At 38.6% G+C, this 24113-nt stretch overlaps 1 protein-coding gene across 2 annotated transcripts in view; it reads right to left on the reverse strand.

The window, feature by feature from the left end:
• Positions 1-835: 835 nt before the first annotated feature.
• Positions 836-24113, reverse strand: part of LOC112574773 (hillarin-like) — a 37747-nt gene continuing 14469 nt past the window's right edge. The window contains exons 1-11 of one of the 2 annotated variants that reach the window (XM_025256037.1): positions 6913-6970; positions 5815-5893; positions 5029-5145; positions 4498-4727; positions 4159-4377; positions 3509-3865; positions 2643-3204; positions 2144-2441; positions 1716-1987; positions 1428-1607; positions 836-1310 (exon numbers count right to left, since the gene is read on the reverse strand). In XM_025256037.1, coding sequence (XP_025111822.1) covers positions 1239-1310; positions 1428-1607; positions 1716-1987; positions 2144-2441; positions 2643-3204; positions 3509-3865; positions 4159-4377; positions 4498-4727; positions 5029-5145; positions 5815-5823 — 2316 coding nt within the window. In that variant the 5' untranslated portion in view covers positions 5824-5893; positions 6913-6970 and the 3' untranslated portion in view covers positions 836-1238. Of the gene's footprint in view, positions 1311-1427; positions 1608-1715; positions 1988-2143; positions 2442-2642; positions 3205-3508; positions 3866-4158; positions 4378-4497; positions 4728-5028; positions 5146-5814; positions 5894-6912; positions 6971-24113 lie in introns of those variants that run through there. The other variant, XM_025256036.1, reaches the window with a different exon arrangement.

Below are 24113 nucleotides of genomic sequence, written 5' to 3' on the forward strand. Positions count from 1 at the left end.
TTTTGTCTCTGTAGTGTTCGAAACCTTTGTATCACGGAAAGAAGCAAGAAACATGCCCATTGATGTCAAACATACAAAATAAAAATTAAAAAATCATGATTTCTTCTTAAGAAATTTATTTTGAGAGTAATAAAATTGCAAGGCCATGATTTTAAAATATGTTAACGTTAGTTGTTTTTACTTTAAAAAATAGATCTTTTAGTAAGCAAAACATACACAGCATTATTAAAACAATTTGTAAGAAGCTGAACCTCATCTCTGCCAGCAAGTAACATAAACAAACATTACTTTCACTAAAGCGACTTTAAACCTAATAGGGTCTGGCCATTCTTTAAAAAGTTTTCTATTTTGTCAAATTACAGCAAGCTGGCCAGCAACAAGTCTGATATTGTCATCAAAGAAAAGATAGATAAGACACAATTCCTTCTAGCTAAGTCTCTTCTATTAATAAAAGGTACAGGTAGCGACATGTAAAATGAAGAATATGTACGAAATGATCATATTGATAAAATTAAAATACCGATAAACCACAAAGTGAATCTTTCAAGCAAAGAAAAAGCACTCTGGCTCTTTAAAAAAGCAAATAACTAAACATTTATAGAAACTAAAAATGAACAACACTGATAACAATATAGAATCAAACATAGAAAAGTCACAGTACACAGACCCTTCCTTCTCAGCCTGTTATGCTATGAACACGTAGAGACGACAGGATAAAAACTACAAAATAGGTTCAGAATAATCATACTGACAATGTAAAATACCGATTAACACCCACCCACCCAACCCGTAAAAGAAACCAAAACCAAAACAAAACAAAAACAAAATTGGGAAAAGAGAACTTACATTGGTTCTTTAACAGCAATTATTTACATTTTGTTTACGTGGATTAAGGAATTTTAAATTGTCTAAATGATGATATGAAAGTAATAAAATATATTCAGCACACAAGTAAGCTTTTTTATTTTCAAAAATGAAAATCTGTAAACAGTCAAAGGTGGAGTCATAGTCTGTATGAAAGAAAAAAATAAATAAATAAAATAATAAAAAATAAAACTCTTCGTAGACTCATGTTTTTAAACAAAACGGGAAATAGGTAAGAGATAGAGTCACTGAAATAAGTTGCAAGCTTTTATCGAAAAAAAGTGATTATGAGTCAGTCTCTTACCAAACCATTCATCACTTGGTAATGAGTAGGGGAGACAAGCCACAGCCTCTATCTGTGCCGTTGATATTCTTTATTCTGCAAGGAGTAAGTTCCTCCTTTTGAGACTCCCTTTAGTTCGGTAAAAGGTGATCTTCTCCAAGCACTGGAAAAGCCAGGTGTCATAAATGAATTTCTTTTGCTCTATAGAACAAGCATTTTCGTATAAGCTTCTAGTATACATGGGCTGTGTGGTTTAATTTAAAGTAGTTTCTTTCTTTACCTGTTTCTTCAGAGTTTCTATTGTTCTGTATTCGGCAAACGTCCCACCAGCTTGCTCCATCTTTCTTTTTGCCAGATCCACCCGTTCTCGAGTCAGCGAAGAGTTGTTCAAATTGCTTACTTGGTTCAACAGTTGTTCTTCATTCGTTTTCCTCAGTTTTGCATCGACCTTTTCCCACGTCTGTTAAAACCCAAATAATAATGTTTCTCAGACATCCATTGTAAAGAGAACTTCACCAACATCCGCATTAACTTGCATCCTGTATATTCATGTGTTACATATACTCACGTCCAGTTCATCCTCGCTTTCGCCGAGCAGAATAAAGGCTGCAACGATGACATCCATGACGTGGTCTGGAGGTTTGCGAACGTTCACATCGTCCTTAGTCCTCAAGGACTGCGTCATCGCTTGCTGGCCAACTTCTAGTTTCGATAATACTTTCTCGGCCTCTTTGAACCAAGCCTTCTGCTGTGCCGCCTCCCCGACACAGGTGTGCTTTATTTTATTCATGCACGCATTGAGTTCTTCCAATTTGTTTCCTTTTACAGCCTTTTCCACTTCTGCACATAAAAATTGCACACAGATACATGTACCCACCATCCACAGATGCAAGCCACACAGAAATAGTACAAGCTATGTGAGTCTCTAGGATAATGTCTATAATGTATACCGTCTACTCACAAGCAACCGATTACTTCAGCTTCAAAAATTCCTACCTTTCTGACACAAGTACATTAGTACTTTCTTGCCTTCCTCTATGTCATCTTTTTTTTGAAGGTTTGCAGCAATGCAGCGACTGAGGGCTCTATTCAGTCGCTCAAAATTCATTTCTCTTTTACAATCAAGCAATTCCTGTACCATACGTCTGTACCCTGTTTTCTTGGTTCGTATTCTTTTCTCTAACATTGGGTTCGTAATACAAGCTGTCTCGACCTTAGAGGCAACTTCCTCTAACCTCCCTGAATCATTGTTGATGATAGAGCTCCATACATCTTCATACCACTGTAATATTTTCTGTAAAATACAAATTTTTGCATTAAGGCGATATGCAATTTATTATGAGTCTTATTTTTCAGCGAATATTAAAGATACATTACATAATCTACAAAGATATCATTGTAAAGTTTTAACATTCAGATTATTTCTATTACAACTCTTTATATTGTAAAGAAAAGACTATCTTGTCAAATCTCAAATCTCGAAGAATACAAATACCTTTTTGTCCGTGATGACTGCACTCAGTGCTTTATCGCTGGTCAGCAAGTAATTTAGAACATGATAACTGGGCAATTCTGTGATTGATTCATCTGTTTCTTTGATGATTTTTACACTATCGACTTCCAGGGAATATTCTGGCTCTGGGTCGTCTGCCGGGAGTGTCGCAATGACCGTTGCGTTATCGTCTTCTCGCTCCACGATGACGTTGGCCCGAAGTTGTTCCGGTGTCCGGGTGGAGTGGACCAGTCTGGCCAAAATGGCACTGTCAATTGAAACCTTGAAGTGGATGCTGATCTTGTCACCACTTTTCACCGGCACAAACCCTTCCGTGTGGGAAGGCTCTGACAAACCAGCTGCAACAGCTGCCTCACCAAAGCCAAACCCATTTTCTGGGTAGGATGGGAAGGGCAGTGTCTCTAGTGGCACGTGATCACAGACGATCTGAAATGCCACTAGTCTCGCGGTCTTACCTCCATGATCTCCTGTCACAACAAATTTGTATGTTCCAGTCACCGGAAGTCTGACCAGAAATGACTTCGTCTGCTGAGTCCGTTTCATTCTGAAAAACAATTATGATGCAAAAATAACCACAAAACAATTTTGTACTTGGTAAAAAGTTTGGCTAATTATGGTAAGAAACTATTACAGTGGCTAGCATTATTTCGATAACAATATTAAAGATATAAAGCTTAAATATTTGCTAGCTATGTGCTCTTTACTGTAAATTTTGCAACAATTAACAACTTTATTGAAACAGTTTGAAGGATTTTTCAAATCTTTTGCTATCTGTTGACAAAAGTAGTGTTTATTTCTCGACCACTGTCTACGGCATTGCTTGTAATGTTGAGAAATAATATCCTTACATAACTACGTAGCGATCCGTTTGTATCTTTGGTGGAAATTTTTTTCCCGAGCGACCTTCGTCGTAAAACATGGTGTACTTCAGTTTACATCCACCTCCTGGACTAAACAAGTCGATCAAACACCATCCAGATGTGGATTTAATCACGGATGTCAAAGGGCTGATTAGCTGCCATCCAGACGAGAAATAAGAACTCAAGAAAAAAGGTGAGTCATAGAACTTCTCTTTGGTCAATGGCTCAGGTAACAGTTGCTTCTCTTGTTCATGTGGGTGACAGATGTAATTCATCACCTCAGGGTCAGTCAGGAAATACAATTCATCAAATTTAGGCATCGTGGTACCAGCACTTCCTGTGAGTCTAAAAACAAAGAGCAGCTGAAAATTGTTTCCTACACTGACCATGACTAATAAAGGAAAAATGAAAAAATAAGTTACATCCTATTGGGTCCAGCTTTCTTCTACAAATGACGTGCGGTTTCGAACAAGTCATCAAAACATACTATCTAAAAACAATGATAGACGAAAACATATATTTGACCTATACTTATTTAGTAGAAGCAATTTTCACGATTGGTAAAGTGCGAATTTCATGTTAAATACATGCCTAAAACATTACATAGTTAAATAAAACCCAAGCTAAAAGTAAATTACCTTGTTCTTATTGGCTTTCCAGAATCCTCAACCAAAACCAAGTTTTCTTTTTGGTAACCACTTGCTGCTAAAAATGCCCAGAGAGGAAACACGAACCGCCAGCTTTTTGCCACGTAAACAATTGCCCAGGTACATTGTCCTTTTACATCAACATCACCTGGCTGGTAAGATCCACCTTTGGCCTTGCCGTTCACAAGAAGGCATGGGATTCTTGCAGCTCTGTCAAATTATTACAAGTATTGACTTAGAATATCTTGCATGACAGCTGTATATTGCAGGCATTCCTCTCTATGGGTGTTACGATTGGAGCAAATATTTAATTAGAGATACAAAACTTACCTGCACATCTTGGCGAACATTTTACCAATGAACCTTTTGTTTTTTGTTGCCTCCTGTAGGTAATATTCTGGACTGTTGATGTATTTGCAGCTGGCTCCCTGTTGTCGACATCCTATGTTCTGAGCGCCCATCCACACAAAAATTGCTCTTAACTTGTGTAGATCGGAGCTCAAATGACTGGTGAGGTGCTGGACAAGTTTTTCGAAACTGTCTTTTGGTGAATCAAGTTTCTGAAGCACGTATGAAAAGAATACATTAATAGAAGGAAGGAACGAACAACTGTTTTGCATAGAAACTTAGACACCCGCTCCACGCCTGTTCAACTGAGCGATCCCGTGGTATCCTATTCGCGACCCAAATTCTAGCGGTCTGTTGCTGGTTGGATTGTGATACTAGGAAGCTCAAAATAAAAAAATAATTACCCTCTTTATCCTACTCTCTTTGATTAGCCATTTCACAATCACTTTAGTGACAAACTGAAGATCATGAGTATTCTCGGTAGCTATTACTAGTAATGCTTGTTTTTCGTACCGCCCGAGCGTCCTTGTCCACTTGAGTGAAGTCTTCATCACGGAGTAGGTCCTCCTTGAGGGTCTCCGGTGGACATAGACGTGGGTACCAGTCCTCGAGCTCCCATAGCTCCTTATCCTTAAAGTAGACAGAGAGATTAAGAAAACCTCAGGAAAACAAGAACGACTATTTCCTTGTTTAAATAATTAGTGTAGATCCACCCGATGAGACATTTTCCACACTTACCTATTTTGCGTTTTAGGTATTATCTCTTGTTTACAGGGACTGATATCTACTTTTGCCTTGTTGTAATATGATTGTTACATCGATGCAGGTTTATTTTAATACCATTTTTCCCGCTTTTTGGTCGTGTTCCTCTCCACATCGCTTTTGTCAGCAAGTAGGATTACATCACGGAAAACTACAGGGTGTCCCCAAGATATACTCACCTCTTTGCTTTCTCTTAACTCAATTTTTTTCTCTCAGATCAACTGGATTATAATTATGGAATAAGTATGACTAAGTGTTGAAGAGAAATACTTATCATAAATATCTCATCTTTACTGCTTTTCAAGAACACAACATGACAGTTCTGGGTTTGATATTTTTGATGGGGTGGACAGTTGCGGTAGTAGTGTAAGACTGAGATTAGAAAGTCACAGCCATGGCTTTGGCTGACATAAATAAACTAATTTACTGAGACATTTACACAAGCACACTCAAACTCAGACTTCTACCCAAATCATATGAACATCAAAGATCGAAATATTAAGCGGATAAAAATAGTAAAGTCATATGACCTCTGACCTGATTCATTTGTGAAGTGTGTGTATACAAGAACTTTCAAAACTCTTTTTCTGCTAAGGCTTTGAAAAATATCGATGATCTGTAATCAGAAAAAATATTCGTTGATGACAATGATCATTCTAAACATATTTGGTTATCTACGTTCCACAACTAAAACAGTAATTAGTCTCTTTTCTGAACCCAGTTTGATCCTGATAAACCAGGTTTACTGAGTCACATCACACCACACTAGCAAAAATACGATTCATTCATCTTTGTAGCAAAAGAACTGATGGCTAATGGAAATTTTCACACGCAGACTAGCGTTATCTATTGAATTATGATGATGATAGCGGGAGGAGGGCGAGAGCTAAGTATATATAATAACAATTTTCTTTGTCACACGCGCGCGTGCCCACGGTGATTGTACAAAATTATTAAAAATTAGAAAAAATTACAAAACAATTTGCACCCTACTAGCCCTTTAACTGGTGAGATTTGTGTTTAAGTACAGGAAGGATGAATGTTGTATACAAGGTATACATAACAAAGAGAAAGCGATAGCATCGAGTCACATCGCACCAGACCCGGTGTGACGTCTGTGGTTCGCTGTTAAGTCACCTGCTACATAATGGTTTCCCCCTCCCGCCTTCCTCACCCCCACAACGCATGAACACAAATGTTAGAGCTACTGAACACATATAAACAGTAAAGCAAATAGCATCGGATCTCAATATTTTACAAATCTGTTAAAATACTTCAGAATATTATTGTTGGAAGTCACACAGAATGTCCTGTGCACTTGCAGTTGTCAACATTATTGAAGGAAGGCATGTCTCGTCTGCTTCCCATATAGTTCCATCGGTCCCAAAGCAAATGAACAGCAGATATTTCTTATAAATAGATGGCAGCTAAGCAAATGATTGTGATTACAGAGGGCAGACGGTAGCAATTATTATTGCTTGTTTTGTTAAATGTTATGCACTAAGCAAAAAATTCCATTTTTTTAAAAAATTAATCAATCAGATTAGATTTTTCTTCTCTGAAAACAAGCGGGTATAAACATATATCTACAAAGATAGGTTTAGTCTACGAGATAAGCAAATACAAAGTACTCACTACACTTCCTCCACAAGGAGACTCGCTCAGTTTGCAAACCAACCGTGAATACACCTGCTAGCCCGCGAAACCGTTGCAAGGAGTCGGGTGTTGGTTACGGCTTTCAAAATGTGTGTAGCGAACTACTCATGTGTGTCACGTGACTTGTGCCCCCGTGTTAACAAGACACAAAGTGGGGCTACCCTGCATTTCTTTGCTTCACATGAGCGTCTTTAAAAGTAGCAGTGCAGGGTATTAGGCAAATTTTCCAGATAAATGTTTTAACAGTTTAGTCTTTAACTGTTGGTGTATTTGCTCTTCATTTATCGTTTCCAGCAAAACTTTGTTAAAGACTAAAACAATAAAATTTATGACTTGAAAATAATGTGATTCATACAATAAGTGTGGCATCCTTGAAATCAGGCTAAGATTCAGAAATTGTGTTGTCGTCTAATTGCTTTTCTAGCTTGACAGAAAGCTAAGAGGTATGTCTGTGTGACAAGAGCACTTTCTGTCTCATACAGCCTGTGTGGACCTCAGAGTGCTGTGACCCATGTCGGCGTGAAATACTTTATTGTGCAAGTTTGCCAAAGGTTCTTATGCATTCGCAACTACGGGCCCTCCACCCTACCTGCATTCACAATACTGTCCCTGTCCTTCTGAATAAAGTTTCCAGGATCGTGCTGTGTCCTACTTGTGATCCTTTCTGCCACCGACCTACCCTCCTTCAGGTTATGCAATGGTGGGTGACATTAGCAGTTATCGAATGTCGTCAAGAGTTCACAGAACTACATTTACACGATAGGTATGTCTGCCTGCCTACCTTGATATCTGTTGCACCTCTCACCTGTCTGCTCGCACTCACAGTTGGAGTCTCTCATGACAGAAACATATTCAAAGGCAGTTTTATGTTGCACTTGCAACGAGAGTTATCCCCCATAACTGATCATGAATGTGTAGTGTTATGTCGTGAGTGGGAGACCATTATTATTGCATGTATGTCCCTATTTCGCGGAAATTCGTTTATCGCGGCTGATCATAGCACCTATCCCCCGCGATAAACGAGGGAACACTGTATACCTTTCCTTTACTTATCTTATCCAGTGTAGTGCAGTTTTATCCTGTTACTTTTGTCGATTTAAAAAATAGCTGCCTAGAACTTTACAGGTAAATAGGAAACAAGTTTAAAAAATTACCGTTGTCTCTTATCGGCTTTCCAGAATCCTCAACGCAGCATCAATTTTTCCTTTTTGTGACCACTTGTTACTGAATTCCCCAAGGCCCAGTGAGGATACACGCAACCGCCAGCTTTTTGCCACGTAAACAATCTGCCCAGGTACCTGTCCTTTTTTACATCGACTCAACTGTCTCGTAGTTTGTACCTTTTATACCTCTTGCCGCTCATCATGAGAACGTCAGGGAATTCTTGCAGCGTTTCCGCTGTGAAATTAGTTGATTCCTCCTCATCTCATCAGACTAAGAATAAATAGCATCATAAACTGTATAATTGTAAGTCAGTCAATTTTATGGGTATTATGATCGAGTAAATATTAAAGTTAGTGATACAAATGATTACTTGCACATCTTGGCGGACACTTTTTACGCCGATTTTTTAGAACTTTCTCTCATCACATTCTTAGAAAAGCCTTCTGTAGATAATTATTAGCGGACTGTTTGTTATCAGTCCACAACTCCTGTCTCTTTATCTGACTCCTAATTTTCTGAGACCGCACATCCACTAAACGACAGAAATTGCATACATTAAACATTTTGGTGTAGATCGGAGCTCCAATGACGGGTGTTAGGTCGTTGAACAAGTTTGTCGGAAACTGTCCCTTTGGTGAATCGAGTTCTGAAACGCACACAAAAAATAGAAGGTACCTTCGAGAAAACAGTGTAAACATTGATAGAAGGAATTATATTGTTATTGCTGAATCTCTTTGATATATGTTTTATTTTCCTTGCGTCGATTTCTATACTACTCGTCATCATAGGAAGCTTTTTTCGAGAGTAAGGCTTTGTTACTTCTAAGCAGCCTCTAAGCATGTGGCATTGTTTAATTGAACCCCCACATTCGCAGCGAACAATTAACCGTTTTTGAGAATTGGAGGCAGGCCGCTTCTCCTCGTGTTTTGTTGTTCAGACAAGGGTAATAAGAGTGTGAAAGCGTTTTCCTGCATTTCTGTCCGTCCCGAATCAATTTAGACCTTACCGTTACCGCTGGGTCTAGGCTAATTTCTTAAAAGAGCATGGGCAAGCTCTATCATTGTATAGTAGTTTAGCTAGAAGATTTAGGTATTCACTGTGTTTATTTAATCTGTCATTATTATGACTTCACAGTCAGACGGTGTGAGGGAGAACACTGAATCCTTGAAAAGGGTCTTTAAAGCTTATGTTGAGTCTCTGGAGAGGTTAGGAAAATCAGTGACGGCAAAAAGAATTTGGTAAATAAATTTAAACTGTTAGGATAATAACGAACAAAAATGAATAGTGAACAATGTGTTTTTTCCAAGAAATATTGATGTAAAACTATTCATCGATAGCTATTAATAGTAATTTTTCTCATTTTGTACATGCCCGAGCTCATGTCCACTTGTATGTATATCTTCATCACGGAGTAGTCCTCCTAATAAGAGGTTCCTCGGTGGACATAGAGGTACGGGTATCATTCGAAGCTCCCATAGCTTCCTCTATCCTTAAGATAGACAGAAAGATATAACAGCAAAACCTCAGCAAAATAGAAACGATTTCCGCTTCCCCAATGCATAGCTGGTTAAAAAGATCTAAGCCGATGATGAATTTTTTTCCCTACTTTATTTCATATTTGGCCAATTAACGTTGTATCACTTTAGAGCTGTCTTTCAGTTGTTGACCTTAAGATAGATTTCTCTGCTATCAATGTATTTTTGTATTTTACTTTTTAATTTGTTGTTTGTCATCACTTATCAATGAAGGTCTATTTTAATACCGGGGTCTTTTAAACTTCTGGGTTAAAAAACTTCTTTTTTGTACAAGTGTTTGGGGCTCCACATCCATGTTTTGTCAGGCGATGTGAAATTAAAACTTCACAGCAAACTACATTAGGTACCAATTTTGCCCCCAAGGAAATAAAGAGTCACAGGTTCGATTCTCTAATACGGCATACAATGAGAGTTTCATTTTCGTGCGAAAAGTCACTGGCGAGGCACGATAGGATATATTAAGGAGAGTAAGAAATTTATTACATAAAAATGGTTGCGGAAACACCAAACGAATAAATAGTGTCCATACATTAAAAGTGGAAGAGAGCAACTTGAGGAAAGATCACACTCAACGGCGTACGCGTCATTGTGTTGAATTTTAGATTGAGAGAGTTCATGCTGCATGTTCAAAACAAAATCAGATATTTGTTATTTTGAGCAGTGGTACAAAACCACCTTTTTAAGACATCAATAATAAAGTTTTCAGTGTGTTATATAGAATACTCTTATTAGGAATTCACAAACACTAATCTGTTCAGGCTAAAGACGAAATTCAAGCACTTGATCAATTTTTGCAAATGGATACTCAGGATCTTCCATGTAACATAGCCACTAAGCGCGTATAGATCATTCTTACCCTGCTGTGCTCTGCACGTAATATGCCTCTGAGAAACTTATGATGTAAGCCTTCATGACTCCCTTCCTGGCAAGTAAATATCTTACCCTGCTAAAATTATGGCGCTTCCACCCACACACCTCTACACACAATAATCAAATTCATCACACCACTCTGCACAACAGCGCGTGGTACACATACACACATAAACTACCACTTTTTACACCAAATCATCTAATCAAAAAAGAATATAGCAAAACGTATAGGGATCGAAATTTATAAATGTAAAAAAAATCAATGGGTCAATATAGAACTTACCTGATTCAATATATGCTGAAATATGAGTAAACGAGAGAACTTGCAAAGTGTATAACTTCGACTCAAAAGGTCCTTCCAAAATATGGCTGATCATGTAATTCAGAAAATCAATCTTTGTTTATAATAATCAATCCGTTTCACTTAAAGTTTGTTTCCTGTAAAAATTCTAGCTTTAACTGCAGGGTGACGGCGAGGACGTTTCGCTGCCACCACCACAGGGTTTTTACTCCAGTAGCTCTAATTATTCTGGTTGGAAAACACTGTCGAATTTGTCGGATGTACAGAGACAGACCTGATAAGATCTTTCGATGCAGCTATTAAGTCTGTTTAAATAGGTATGAGATAAGAGAACGAATATTGTGTTACATGGAAAAGAGAAATAAATTCTAAATAACTGAAAGAAACAGTACTTACTGTGACACTCCTGCCCAGGAGGTAGGAGATTCTGCTTCATTCACAAGCCTTATTAGGTGCAGATTTTAGCTCACTCCTATAGTACATGGCCACTTCTTTTTATCACTAGTTTAAGCAACCATCCGGATCCTCGTAAAAAGTAATACTAGGGGTCCAAATAACAATTTTCTTTTGTACAGTAGACGTTGAACCAACATAATAGCAGTAGAGAGTTAACAAGGTTAGCTGCTATATAATGCATAACAGGAAAATTGTCATGTGAGTCAAACTTAAGTTTCTACCCTATGGTGACATCGATGATGTATGTCAGGACAGTTTGTATCTAAGTTAAACACAACATTGCCTAAAAATAGAATAAAAATAATTTCTCATCGTTACAGAGATATATGACTCGCTGCGCTGTATGTTTGTGAGAAACTTCTAACAATGATTGATCTTAATATCGTATAATGTTGTTTCACTCTCTATTAAGTGTTTACTAACATGTCACGCGGTGTGACTTGTAACATTTTTCAAGAAACTTCCAGTGTCTTTTTTGAGAAAATAGAACAGATGAATTACTGTGTTGTCAGAAACCAAAAATATTCCAAGCATGGTGGCAGCGAGGGGCGCATATCGCGTTTATTAATCGAGTAAAGTGGGGTGAAAGTGGGTGCTGAGCTGGCAAGTCAGCATGAACCTCTAATTGCCTGGTGTCACGTGTTAGCTACGTAGTTATAAGATGTACGCTAAATCGAGCGAATGGTGGCTCGTAGAATATAAACTTGAATAACATCAGAGAGGAGGAATGATCCCCCAGATGAAGATTTAACATTGTGAGATGAAAATGAATATGATCTTCTCGCACTGGTTTTCGAAAAAGCGAAGTGTCTGTAACTGAGATCCGTAAACTTCTGTTCAGATTCTCCGCCTTGTTGACTTTGGTTCTAGGAAACATCGATATTCCTCGGAATTTGGTAGGGCAAAATTCTTCGTAAATTCCTATTGGAAAATCCTCCGGGATTATAATAACATTATCTTATTAATTACTTGAATTCCTTTATTTTGTTTAAATTCGTGGTATACGGCTGGGGCTCGGAGGCATTAAGTAAAATCTACTAAGGAGTGTTGAGTATGCATAGTTACCACGTAATGGGAGTGGAGGTCGGTATTATTATCCTGTCCTACGAGTGTGAGAAGACTGCGAGGGCAACGGTCAATAACGTAACCCTCTCGAATATCCTAATACCGCGTGCTCAAATTCCCGGTGTTATGAATCTCACCTGACTAATATTAAAGCTCTCGTATAATACTAAACAGTAGTTAAAAAAACCTTTTAACCTTGGTTTTTAGAGGCTCTCCTACGAGATAAAGCAAGAAAACAATGTTTAGCTTGAATAACGGAAGCTGTTCTAACAAAAACCGAAAGAAGGAAATCTTTATCTTTACGGCAGGGCTGAATGGAATTAATTGCAACTATCATCTGGTAGGAGTGAAGTGTGTTTTTACCAAGTGCAATTTTACTTAACAGTTTTCTTCCCACTAAACTCTGCAATCTAAATTCTCAGTCAGTGGACGCCTGCACCTCATACGACCTGTGCAGACTAAACCTCTGACATTCCGTGGATAATGGATTCCAGTGCGCGTGTGTTCTATGTAAAATTAGCAGACTATGGGGAATTATCCAGAAGAAAAATATGTCTAGAAGTCATGTCTCGCCTCAGAAAATAACCGCGCGTTGATCTTTGCTCAAATTTTGTCAGTGTCCCAACACCGAAGTATAGATTGATCTTCAGGTTTGTTGTCTTCTGCAGCACCGTAACCTGGTATTTCGAATACTCAATGTATTTTGACTATGGTAAATTTGTCGTTGGTCCACCTGTATGAACCAACATTCTTGATAATATCCTCATCGTTGACTTAGTCGGGTAAGGATGTAGATCCCTATTAGAAACAGTATTTGCATACGGCTGTTTTCCACATCCTTCACTGTCATCAGTCTGGAGAGATGTACAATAGTCTATACAGATGCTAAGAGCGGAGAGTGAAAAGGATACAACAGTCTATACAACCGTCACGTCAAAAGCTAAGAATACGGCCATTTAGTACCCAGGTGGAAACAAGTTCTAAGTACAAATATGTAGGGCAATAGTCTAATTGAAAAGTTACATAGTCTTTAACTATTTGGCTTTGTTGAAAACCTCAGCGGAAATCAGCTGCAGACCTCTTTCTGTTTTTAATCTAACGGATAATCTTTCACACCCTGTAAACAACTCACGATGATCAAAATGAATGTTTGTAAAACCTGCTTCCCGGTGTAACAGATTGCTATATTCAATTCGTCTATAATTAACCGATGTTGACGTCAACCACTCATACCACGGTGAGCGGCGTCACGCACTCCTGAAGAGATCTTGGTGACACGTGAGTGATTCGGCCTGTAGGATGGCAGCCCCCGAGAAGACATCAACTCAAACAGAGAGGGGTGTCCCACGATAGCCGTGTCTGAACTTCTTCTGAGAGGTTCAATACCAATCCTGTCACAGGTATTTGAACGGGTTGTATAGAGAACGAATGTTATGAAAAAGAGATGTTGTACAGAGTGATCGGCCTGTAGTGATGGCAGGCCCGGGAAGACCAATCGAAAAAATCTAAAAACAGAAAGGCTGTGTCCACATAGCTTGTCACCTTTTTCTCCAAGTCCTCCCATCGCTGAAGAAGGATTGACGAGCGTAGAAGCAGAACAGAGATGTTGAAGAGATGTTGGTACAGAGTGATTGTCTCTGCAGGAGAAGCAGGCCGGTTAAACAATCTCTAAACAGAGGCCCTGGCAAAACGCCGGGTGTCCCACATTAGCTGTCACCGTCTTTCTCCAAGGGTTCCACCATCCCTCGAATCACACCTTGGGAGATTTTGCGGGACGTTTGAAGAGTACCTGTTAACAGCTCAAAGCCGTTTTTACAGTTGTGTACCAAAAACAGTGTGAAAACAGGCGGAGTATTTTGCCACTAGAAACTCCAGGAACTCAGGCCAGAAAGAGCTGGTGTAATGTAATCGGCAAAATAACTTGCCTTGCCCCTGTGTCGATACATATCCACCTTCAGCAAACTCAGGTAACATGACAATTTCTGCTTGAACCTAACACCATCCGAACCTTTTTTAGACGTAATAACATAACAAAAGAAAAAGCGATCAGCAATCGAGTACCATCGCAACAAGACCCGGTGTGACTTGTTGGTTCGCTGTTTCACCCTGCTAACATAATGGTTCCTCCCGCCTTCCTCAACCCCCACAACGCATGAACACAAAAAATGTTAGAGCTACAATGGAACATATACAGTAAAGGCAAATACATCGATCTTCCGGTTCAAATCTTATTAGAAAGAATTTTTCAACTTTCAATAAGTGTAACAGTTGGGTAGTCGCCTTAATTTCTGTATGGAAAAAATAAAAACGACATTAAATATTTAAAAAATCTTATGACTTTAAGAAAGAAATATAAATACATATTTTATTGTTTTCAAGCACGTGTTCTAAGAAAGTAAAATAGAAAATTCGACCTATTTAATTATAGGTAAGTTTGTATTATAAAATCTTGTTCTCACGTCAAGAGAGTATTCGAGCAGACGAACACGCTGAGAAACGACTCGTTCTTCTACACACACTCACAACACTCATAAGCGTTAAAGCAGAATAACAAATATGATATGACAACACTTCTTGCTGATGCCCGTGGGATGACAAAGCCTCAGTTGGTAACAAGTTTTGATCCCATGTACTCAACCATCAGTTTATATGTCGAGTAAACATTTCGTGAAGGACGATGTACTTGACTATCGGGCATCGACATCTGTCAAACCTTTCGGTTGCTCGCTGGCGCAGTGGTGACGTGATCGTCGAAATTCAGAGTGCACAGTCTGTCCTGTCCCGAACTTAGACTCCACCCTAAACAATTAGTAACGACAAGGACAGTTTCCACAAACGTGGTCAACAAGAACATACCTCTAGTCAGGATTGGTTGCTACTTGCTTATGACTTGATCATACGCTGATTGTGAAATCGTTAATTCCTTTAATGTGCCTACATGTGTGAAACCAAAAGATTCTGAGTGCGAATACTGGTGTTAACATGAATCTCTCCTGCATTCTAGTTGCTGTTAATGAGATTTATTTGTTCCATCCTCGTAACTCGTCTCTCTAAATAGTTGGTGTTATGTTTTACTATAAAAATGTAAACAGTGGTGTAAGATATGCTTCAGTATTTACCTGGCAGCTAAGCAGTATTGTAATTTTAAAGCCTATCAGTTTTTGAGACATGGCATAAGGGTAATCATAAGAAAAGATTTGTTTAACGAGGCATTTAAACTGAAGCGAATAGAGCAGAGGAGAAGATAGCAAAGATGTTGAAAAGGCGAGAGAACAGGCTTAAAAGGCTATCACAAAGGTCTTACGTTATGCCATGCAAAAGATTCTAATGATTTTCGTTATTGAAGACAACAATCCTTTTATGAACACATACCATATGTAATTAATACGAGCACAATATAAGTCTATTCTATATTATGTTGGCAAGAGCCCATAGTTTTCGCTGTATTATTTCAATTCTAAAATAAACAGTTGCGGGGAGTTCCAGGTGTGAAAGTCACTAGTATCATTTTAGTCTGTACGTGTAGGATTTAATTTTTAAAGTCCATATCATTGTAGCCTCAATATAAAGTAGGAATTGGCTATACTATAGAGAGAAACAAAATAATAGGCTGGTGGCTTTTAAAGAAGAGTATGGTGTTGTTATACCATTCAAATTTATAACGACATATGTTTAAATCGAAAGTCGATGATTCTCTTCGAGCCAGTTATGCAGGAGGGAAGATTGATCACACATAAAATCTGCCGAGAATAATATTTCAAATGAATTCTAAGCAACTCTGCATAAAACCACATCGATCCTGCCTCGACATTCTGGTCAATTCTGGGTCACGCTTTTGCGATGACCATGGCTCGAGTCAGCGCATATTCCTTTTTATCTTGAGGGCTCAAGTCGGATGACGTAATCCCAGATCTAGGGAAATCGAGGTAGGTGACATAGAATAAACCTCGTAAGATAAAAACAAAATCAAACTTCATAACTGCACACATAAAATCAAAGCCAAAGCAAAAGGTAAATGTACAGTAAGTGTGATGTGTAGTGTGTGTGTAAGTAAGAAGGGTACGTCCGTCTAAATTGCAGGGTGTTTTCAAACACCCGGCTCCTTGGGCAACCCCATGGGCACGGCCGCCAATGAAATTTTACCTGGCCGCGAAACAAGAACAATTGTACATAATAATCATTGTTAATGGCCCCTGCGACGGTGACAGTCTCAGAAAGGCAAAGAACAGAAAAGTCCGGTCGACAAGCAGCACTGAGGATGAATTTAGTGAAGTTTTGTATCATGACCACCAAACAGTGGAACTTGGTCAAGTTACCACCGCTTCCTGTTGATGACCTGAGGGATGGTGAAAGGACGGCCCCATAAATCTGACCATTGGACACTCCGGGACACGCCTTGCCTGACCAACGGAGACCCGCCGGGTTGAAAAGATTGGTGGAATAGCTATCCTGTTAAGCTATCCCCTCGACTCGGTCCGCACGACTCAGGTCGCTAGGTCAAGCTTTACCGCTCGCTATAGAGATATACGTTCTGTTTATATAAAATTGAAGCTAGTTAATAAGTTCTATATAAGACAAAAATGAAATAGTCGACAATAACATGCCTAGGGGATGATCTGTTTTCCTTTCTCGAAGAGCAGACCTAATGTCTCACTGAAATTCCACCTTCTGTGCGCTTTTGAATATAAGAGAAAAGCTTTGAAGCCACCAATCAGCTATTTTATCTCGCAATGAAAAAGAAAGTTTTTGTTTGAAAGACGGTCGCGAAGGTCGTACTGATGCTACTGTTCACGCTCAGCCGCACACTGTAATTATAATAACTGACAATGACCAACGCCAGAAAAAGAGACTTGCAGTGTAATGCTTAAAAAAAACGGAGAAACAAAACTAATAACAGTCCTAAATAATTTCACAGATGGCAGTGGAAGAAAATTCAAAGTGGACTTGGTAAGAAGAATTATTAGTTTGTAAATGCGGGGATATGAGTCTCAGCCCTAACAAAGTCTAACATGAGAATATGATCAGAGCTCCAAGCGCCAAACATTTTTCAGATAAGCTTTAATTGTTTATTCTCATTCATTACCATCCATAAACATATACTCATGTCAATCAATTCAGATATTGTTTAAAATCTGAGGTCGCTTACACAGGCCTCTGTTAGAAGGCTAACATAGAAAAAACATTTTAAATTAGGTACAATCAATTGATAATATACTGGAAATGAGTCAATAGTAGAAGAGCCAATAGAACACAGCCGGACAAAGACAGAAAGTACAAAAAACTCTGGTTTCTAAAACATACTATGTGAATTACATAATTTAGATTATGTGTTGATCAAAGGCACATTTTAACTTGTCTAAATGGTAATACTAATAGACACTGCAGGTAATAGCTATCATACATGTAACTTTTTTTCATAGAATAAAAAGAAACTGTAAACATCACAAAAAGGGAAGGTCAATGGGAGTCTGCTAATCAAAAAGACAAAGACAAGAAGGTCCTTTCAGGCTCCTGCTGCATAAAATCAAAATCGAGTGCTTGTAACAAATAAAGTCACCTAATAAGTTGTAAAATCTTCCCATGACCAACAACAACTACCTTACTATATCATTCTCGAATAAAAAACTTCTTGGCCCGAAAGGTTCTCAACCCTATTTTCTAAGCCTGTTCGAGAGAAATACCACCAGAAGGCGTACACGAGATAAGAAGTAAAAATAGGTAAATTGGCAGAAATTTGTCTAAATGTCACACAAAAGATAATATAATTATAAATCAGTCACAAATGTCATCTTTTTTCTTCTCATAGAAAACAATATCGCTGAAAGAACAAGTTTCAAAACGAATGCAGACGATAGCTCCGGTATAAAGAGGATCTAAAAGAAAAAAACCTTATTTGTTGTAGCATGAATTTGATAAACAAAACGAAGATTCAGGGGAAGATATAGAGTCACTGAAATAAGTTCGCTCAAAATCCTTCACCACTGAAAAATTGATTAATTGGTCAGTCTCTCACCAAGCATTATCATTGGTCATTGAGTAGGGGAGACAAGTACAGCCTCTTCTGCTATTCGTTCGATGTCATGGTAAAACTCATTCTGCTTCTGCAAGAGTTAGTTTTCTCAACTTTTGAACTGGCCTTTTTAGCTCGTTAAAATGGTGTATCTTCTCCATGCACACTGGCACACACACGTAAGATGTTAAGATCGAATCATTTCGTATATTGTGTATACTCAAATTGAGTTTAAGCATTGTGCGCTGAACTATCAGTTGTTAACTACCTGGGTTCTTACTCTGTTTTCTGAGTTTTTCTATTGACCTGTACTGGCAAAGCAACGTCCAGACAGCTTCGTTCCAGTCTTCTCTGTTGCGTATGCCACCGTCTGCTGGAGTAAGCGATAGAGCATGTCCACACTTTTTACATCCACTCTTATCAGTTGAAATTCTTTTCGTTGTTTCTTTCAGTTTCATTGACCTTCCCTGGACTTCTCGTTGAATAATCAAAAAGTTTTGTCTTCTCTCAGAAACTACTAGGAGAACGAAAAAAAACTCAAAATGTCGTCATTGTTGGTAATTAAAGGAGACACATGCAGAGAGACTACAGTGTCTCTGTACAAAAGTCAACAGAATAAAGAATTATAAGAAAAATCTCTTTATCACTACTTGTAAAGACAATAAAATTAAAAAAAGTCTAATACTAATCGGATACATTGCGATACAGTAGTGTAAATAGCAATTTGGTTTCATCCAAAATATGACTTTGGAGAACGATAAGCAAAACAATTGAATAAGAAAAGGATGTGTAACATGGCACAATTCCTCTAAAATCTCTACAAGGGTAAACAATAGCAATATAAAGCTATAATTTTAATCGACATTCCCGTCTTCTTGATACTCAGCCTGAAACAGGTTACCAATACCATTCAAAGGGTACAGACAAATATTAGTCCGAGGTCACCCTGTCTGTACACTATTTATAATGTTTTTCATGTTATAGGGATAAAATTTCTCCATGTACAAGGCGTGTATCTCACGTCAAGATGCTCACTCGCTTCTCCAATCAGAATGAAGCTTCGCCAAACGATGACGTCACAGACGTGGTCCTGGAGGTCTTCCCCTCAGAAATCGGCTCGTCTTTTTTCCTGAGGGATGTTTGCACGATTCTTTTTCATTTCTTTCTGGTTCCTCCTCGTACCTAAGCCTTGTTTACAGGCCATTCACGACACAGGTGTTGTCTATTTTCCTTGAAGCATGCACGAGTTTCTTCTCAATATTTATCTTTAACGGCCTTCTCCTCTATTATGCACCAGATATATTAGGTTGTCAATTGAACCAAGGCCTATGATAGGCACATACCAACGAGTCCACGACAAATAATATACATGACAGAAACAGCGCTCGTTACCATGCTACGTGGATTCCTAGTGTTTAGTTTGTATCATGTCTAAATATTGGTCCACAACAAAATCAAAAAGTTTATTAAGGTCTTAAAAATCGTTACCTCCTGAATCATCATGCATTATGAAGATTTTCTTGTCGTCTCTACTAATTTCTCCTTTGTAATGTGAAGGGTCTTGAACCAGGGATGTTTCTGATTGCTGGGCCGATTTCCAGCTCGCATCTCCAATGAAGGAATTTTGAGTCTCCTCCTGTGCGGGAAACACTCAATCAGCTTTGGCTATCAACGTAACTTGTACCACGTTTCCTCTGGCTCGTATTTTCTGTCTAATATGGGTCTTTAATATCAGATCCCTCTTCGTCCTTGAGGCAATTTCTCTAACATCTGCTGTCGTCATCCTTCGCCAGGGCAAAGCAGACCGAAGCATGTCTTCATAGAGACTGAGATATTTTACTCTGTAAAATAATAAAATATTTATCATATTGAAGACAATATCTATTCATTTTGAGTGGTTTGGTAGTTCACTTAGTGTTAGCAGGTACATTTACATAAGGTTGCAAAGAATTTTAAAAGTAATTTACCTGCGTTTTCGTCAAATAACAATGGTCTGAAAATATTAAGCACAATACCTTGCTGTACTAGAGTTTGATGACTCGAATTCACTAAACAATGGGCATTTCATATTCTAAATAGAAATAATTATTTGTAAGGTTCAATGTCCAAAGAGTTAAGGAAAACTACCGCACGCCACGCAGCAAATAAACGTGAAAAGCACTGGCTGAAAATTCTTCAATTGTAACTGGCAGTTGTCATATTCATACTATGACTCATAGTCAAATATTTCACCCATAAAAACCACGACTTATGACTATCACAAGTCTTATCATGACTGTCTTCTCATGACAGGACCCACATGTTTTTTCTAACAATACAGGTAGATGCATAAATAACGGTAATCAAAACAGACTACTAATGTCCACATTCATGGAGCAAGCCCATTGAAGTCGCTCTGCTTAGTTGGTTCAAACTTTAGAAACGTATTGCAAGGTCAAATTATTACATATTCTAGACACAGGCATGATTATAAATCTTGTAGCGAATTCATATTATACGAATAGCCTCTAACATGACCACGTTCTAAAGCAAGCACCCGCATCATTCGGAAATGTTCTATTCCACATATAGAGCGTCGTAGACTATGAAATTCTAGGAGAATAGAAATTAGGCTGCTGATCCCCTTCTGTGTCTTTGTCCGTGATATACTTATCATCTCAGCTCTCTTTCATCGGCTTTGTCAGCAAAGTAGTTTAGAATATGAACTCACCGTTATTGTTTTGTAGATTGATCATTTTCGTCTTACTGTTTAATTATAGCATCGACTTCAATTCGAATATTCCGGCGTCCTGTCGCCTGCCGGGAGTCTCCCGTGGGAAACCGTCTGGTGATCGCCTTTATCGCACACACGAATGACGTTGATCCCGAAGTCTCTTTACCGGTTTCCGGTGGAGTGGACCAGTCTTGCCGGATGTTTACACTCACAACTTTAATTTTGAAGTTTATGCTAGCTCCTCCGATCGACGTTATGCAAATGGCCGTTTGACCGTGCAACAACCGCCTTCCAGTGGTGGGAAGGGCTCCGACAATATCCGAGCTATAACAGTCATGGCCTTGCTTCACGCCCAAAGCCAAAAACCGCGTTTCTCATTGACAGGTAGCTGGAACGGGAAGTAGTCTCTGGGGCAAGCTACAGTCATAGCACATGACGAACTGCAGAAATTTCGACCAGAGCGAAAGTTTGGTAAAATCTCCAGTGAGTCCTACGTACTTACTAAATTGTACGTTTTCCTAGTGTACTAAACAGAGAAGTTTGACCAGAATTGAGCTCATCTGCTGCGTCCGCTTTTATTACTGGAAGACACACTGGTCATAATTAAATACAAAAGGCTTAATCGCACTTCAGGTGATGCTTAGTTGTTAACCTGCAGTGGTTTTTCTTTTCACTTGAGTCAAGATACTAGCTATTGTAGAGGTTTAAAACATTCTCTTTAAATATCTAAACTGGTAATATTTGCTATTTTCGAGAGACAGTATGCAAATGAACAACTTTTAAAATCAATATTAATCAATTGCTATTGTTTTACACAACTATATTGTTGACTAAAAGTAGGGGATTTCACTTTCTCGACCTTACCAGTGCGATATTTCTTGTGAGGCCTTAAAAAAGTAATTATCCTCGGGTTACAGTAGTTAGCGTAGAGTTGTGTTTGTATCTCCTCGCTTGGAACGATTTTCTTCCTGAAGGAGACCCCCCTTCTCGTTAAAGCATCTCGTCGTCAGTTTCAACACCACCTCCCTGACTTTTTGGAGGAATACGTCGATGAAACCATCCAGTTGTAGACTTGATCCGCATTGTACACCGAAGCTGATAGTCAGTTCCCATCCAGAAAGAAATACTCATGGCACATAAGATTGAGGTGCACGAATCCCGAACGAACTTCTTTGTTTCCAGGTTCAGTCACGCAAATTGCTTTTCTTTCGTCATATGGGTGACCAGATGTAATTCATCGTCTCAGGGTCAGTCAAGGAAATAAAATTCGTTGAACAGGGGTTAAGGTTTATCCGCCCAGGTCTCATTTGGTTGTGAGACTATACATAGCAACATAGAACATATTAGGACCTGAGATATATATCCTGTCATATATAAGTGTCATCATCTAATATATACTATTGTTTAGCTCACAAAAGCGGGAAAGAGATGAAGGAAGTTGTTGCATTCACCATGAATCTACCTATCGCTCTCGCGAATAACATTTACTGTCTGTTGTGTTTGAAAACAAGAATAGCCAATAAATTAACTTAGGGAAAGACTATATTAACAACGTTTTTCATGTTAGATAGTAATGAATAGAGAAAACCATAAAATAATTAGCGTCTTGTAGTTCTTCTTAAGTAGATTAGTTAAGTTTTTTGATAAGTTTTTTCTCTGAACAATGCAAAGTATTGTTCAGAGATTTCTGCAACGTTGCCAGATATGGATATATATAGATGCACATATAGAGCGCAAGAAGTTTTTAAGAAAGTGTTACAATGTGTAAGTGAGAGGGACTCTACAGAATACGCAATAGTAATTTTAGAATTGTCTCTTCTTTTTTGATTGCAATAATCATCATATGTTTAGCAATACTAGTTTTTCGTCTGCGATGAAAAGCTCGAAATGTCATTTAAGATGTTCCTGAGTTCTAGGAAATATAATACAAACGTGCTGGTCGCCTCCAATGTAAGTTAACCTACTTTCAAAACGCTATTAAAGGAATAGGACGCTGAATCAGTTTACGTGCAACAAGTACTAAATTATTTGCTTCGGGAAAGTACGAAAGTAAGGCCTATCCCGAACCTTTCAGTCGTTGGGGGGTCAGGTGTAGATGAGCTCCCTTTTATCTTCGGGGCCCAGGGTGAGGCGCGATGCTCTCGGGCCTCTCTCTACGGCTCATGTATTCACACTATCCTTATGCCGCCAATCTGGGTTAATCGGGCAAGTGTTTCTGCGAACTATCGGGATACTCGAACGTACAGCGCGCCTTCTCACTTGGCATCAGGCGTGTATATCTACTCCAACGATTAAAAAAAATCAGATCACTAGGACTTAACACAAATAAATTTATCTCGAAAAAGAAGCGTAGGGAGGCGTGCACCAACGACATGTGCATATATGAGTTGTTAGAGCAGAACAATGAGAGTCAGCAGCGTCACAGATCAACACAACCTTTCTTGTACCCTAAATTCCAATGGTGTCAGAACACATTCATTCCTATTTCAAACAGTACATAGAATTATTAGTCAGAATAAACGAAAGAATTGATAGCGGGTGATACAGTTCCGCAAAAAGGAATGTGTGTATTTTATATCTTCATGCTCTATGGTGCTTAATTCTCATGTTATCAAATTATTACTCGTCATTCAAACGCTGAAAGACTATTTGACTAATTATGCTATTGTACAATGTAAAATTTATGCTGTTGATCTGCTGCGACGATAATTATGTAATACGTAAGGTAAGTAAGGTCTACTAAAATGGTAAGCGCGGCGAGATGGAGATTAAGACGGGAACCCGCCGTTAGTACGTATAGACGCTGGCCTAATAGAGAGTGTCGTGAGATCTTACCTAGAATCCGACCCTAAATATAGTAGGAACGACATAAAACAATACCTGCCTATGAATTTACACATAATAGGAAACCAGTTTAAAAATTTACCTTCTCTTTGGTTTTCCGGAATCCTCAACCAGCACAAATTTCTTTTGGGTAACCACTTTTTCGCTACAAAGGCCCAGTGAGAAACACGAACCGCCCATTTTTTGCCACGTAAACAATTGCCCAGGTATTTGTCTTTATAC

This window comes from Pomacea canaliculata, linkage group LG11, assembly GCF_003073045.1.
Source record: "Pomacea canaliculata isolate SZHN2017 linkage group LG11, ASM307304v1, whole genome shotgun sequence".
Classification (NCBI taxonomy): domain Eukaryota; kingdom Metazoa; phylum Mollusca; class Gastropoda; order Architaenioglossa; family Ampullariidae; genus Pomacea; species Pomacea canaliculata.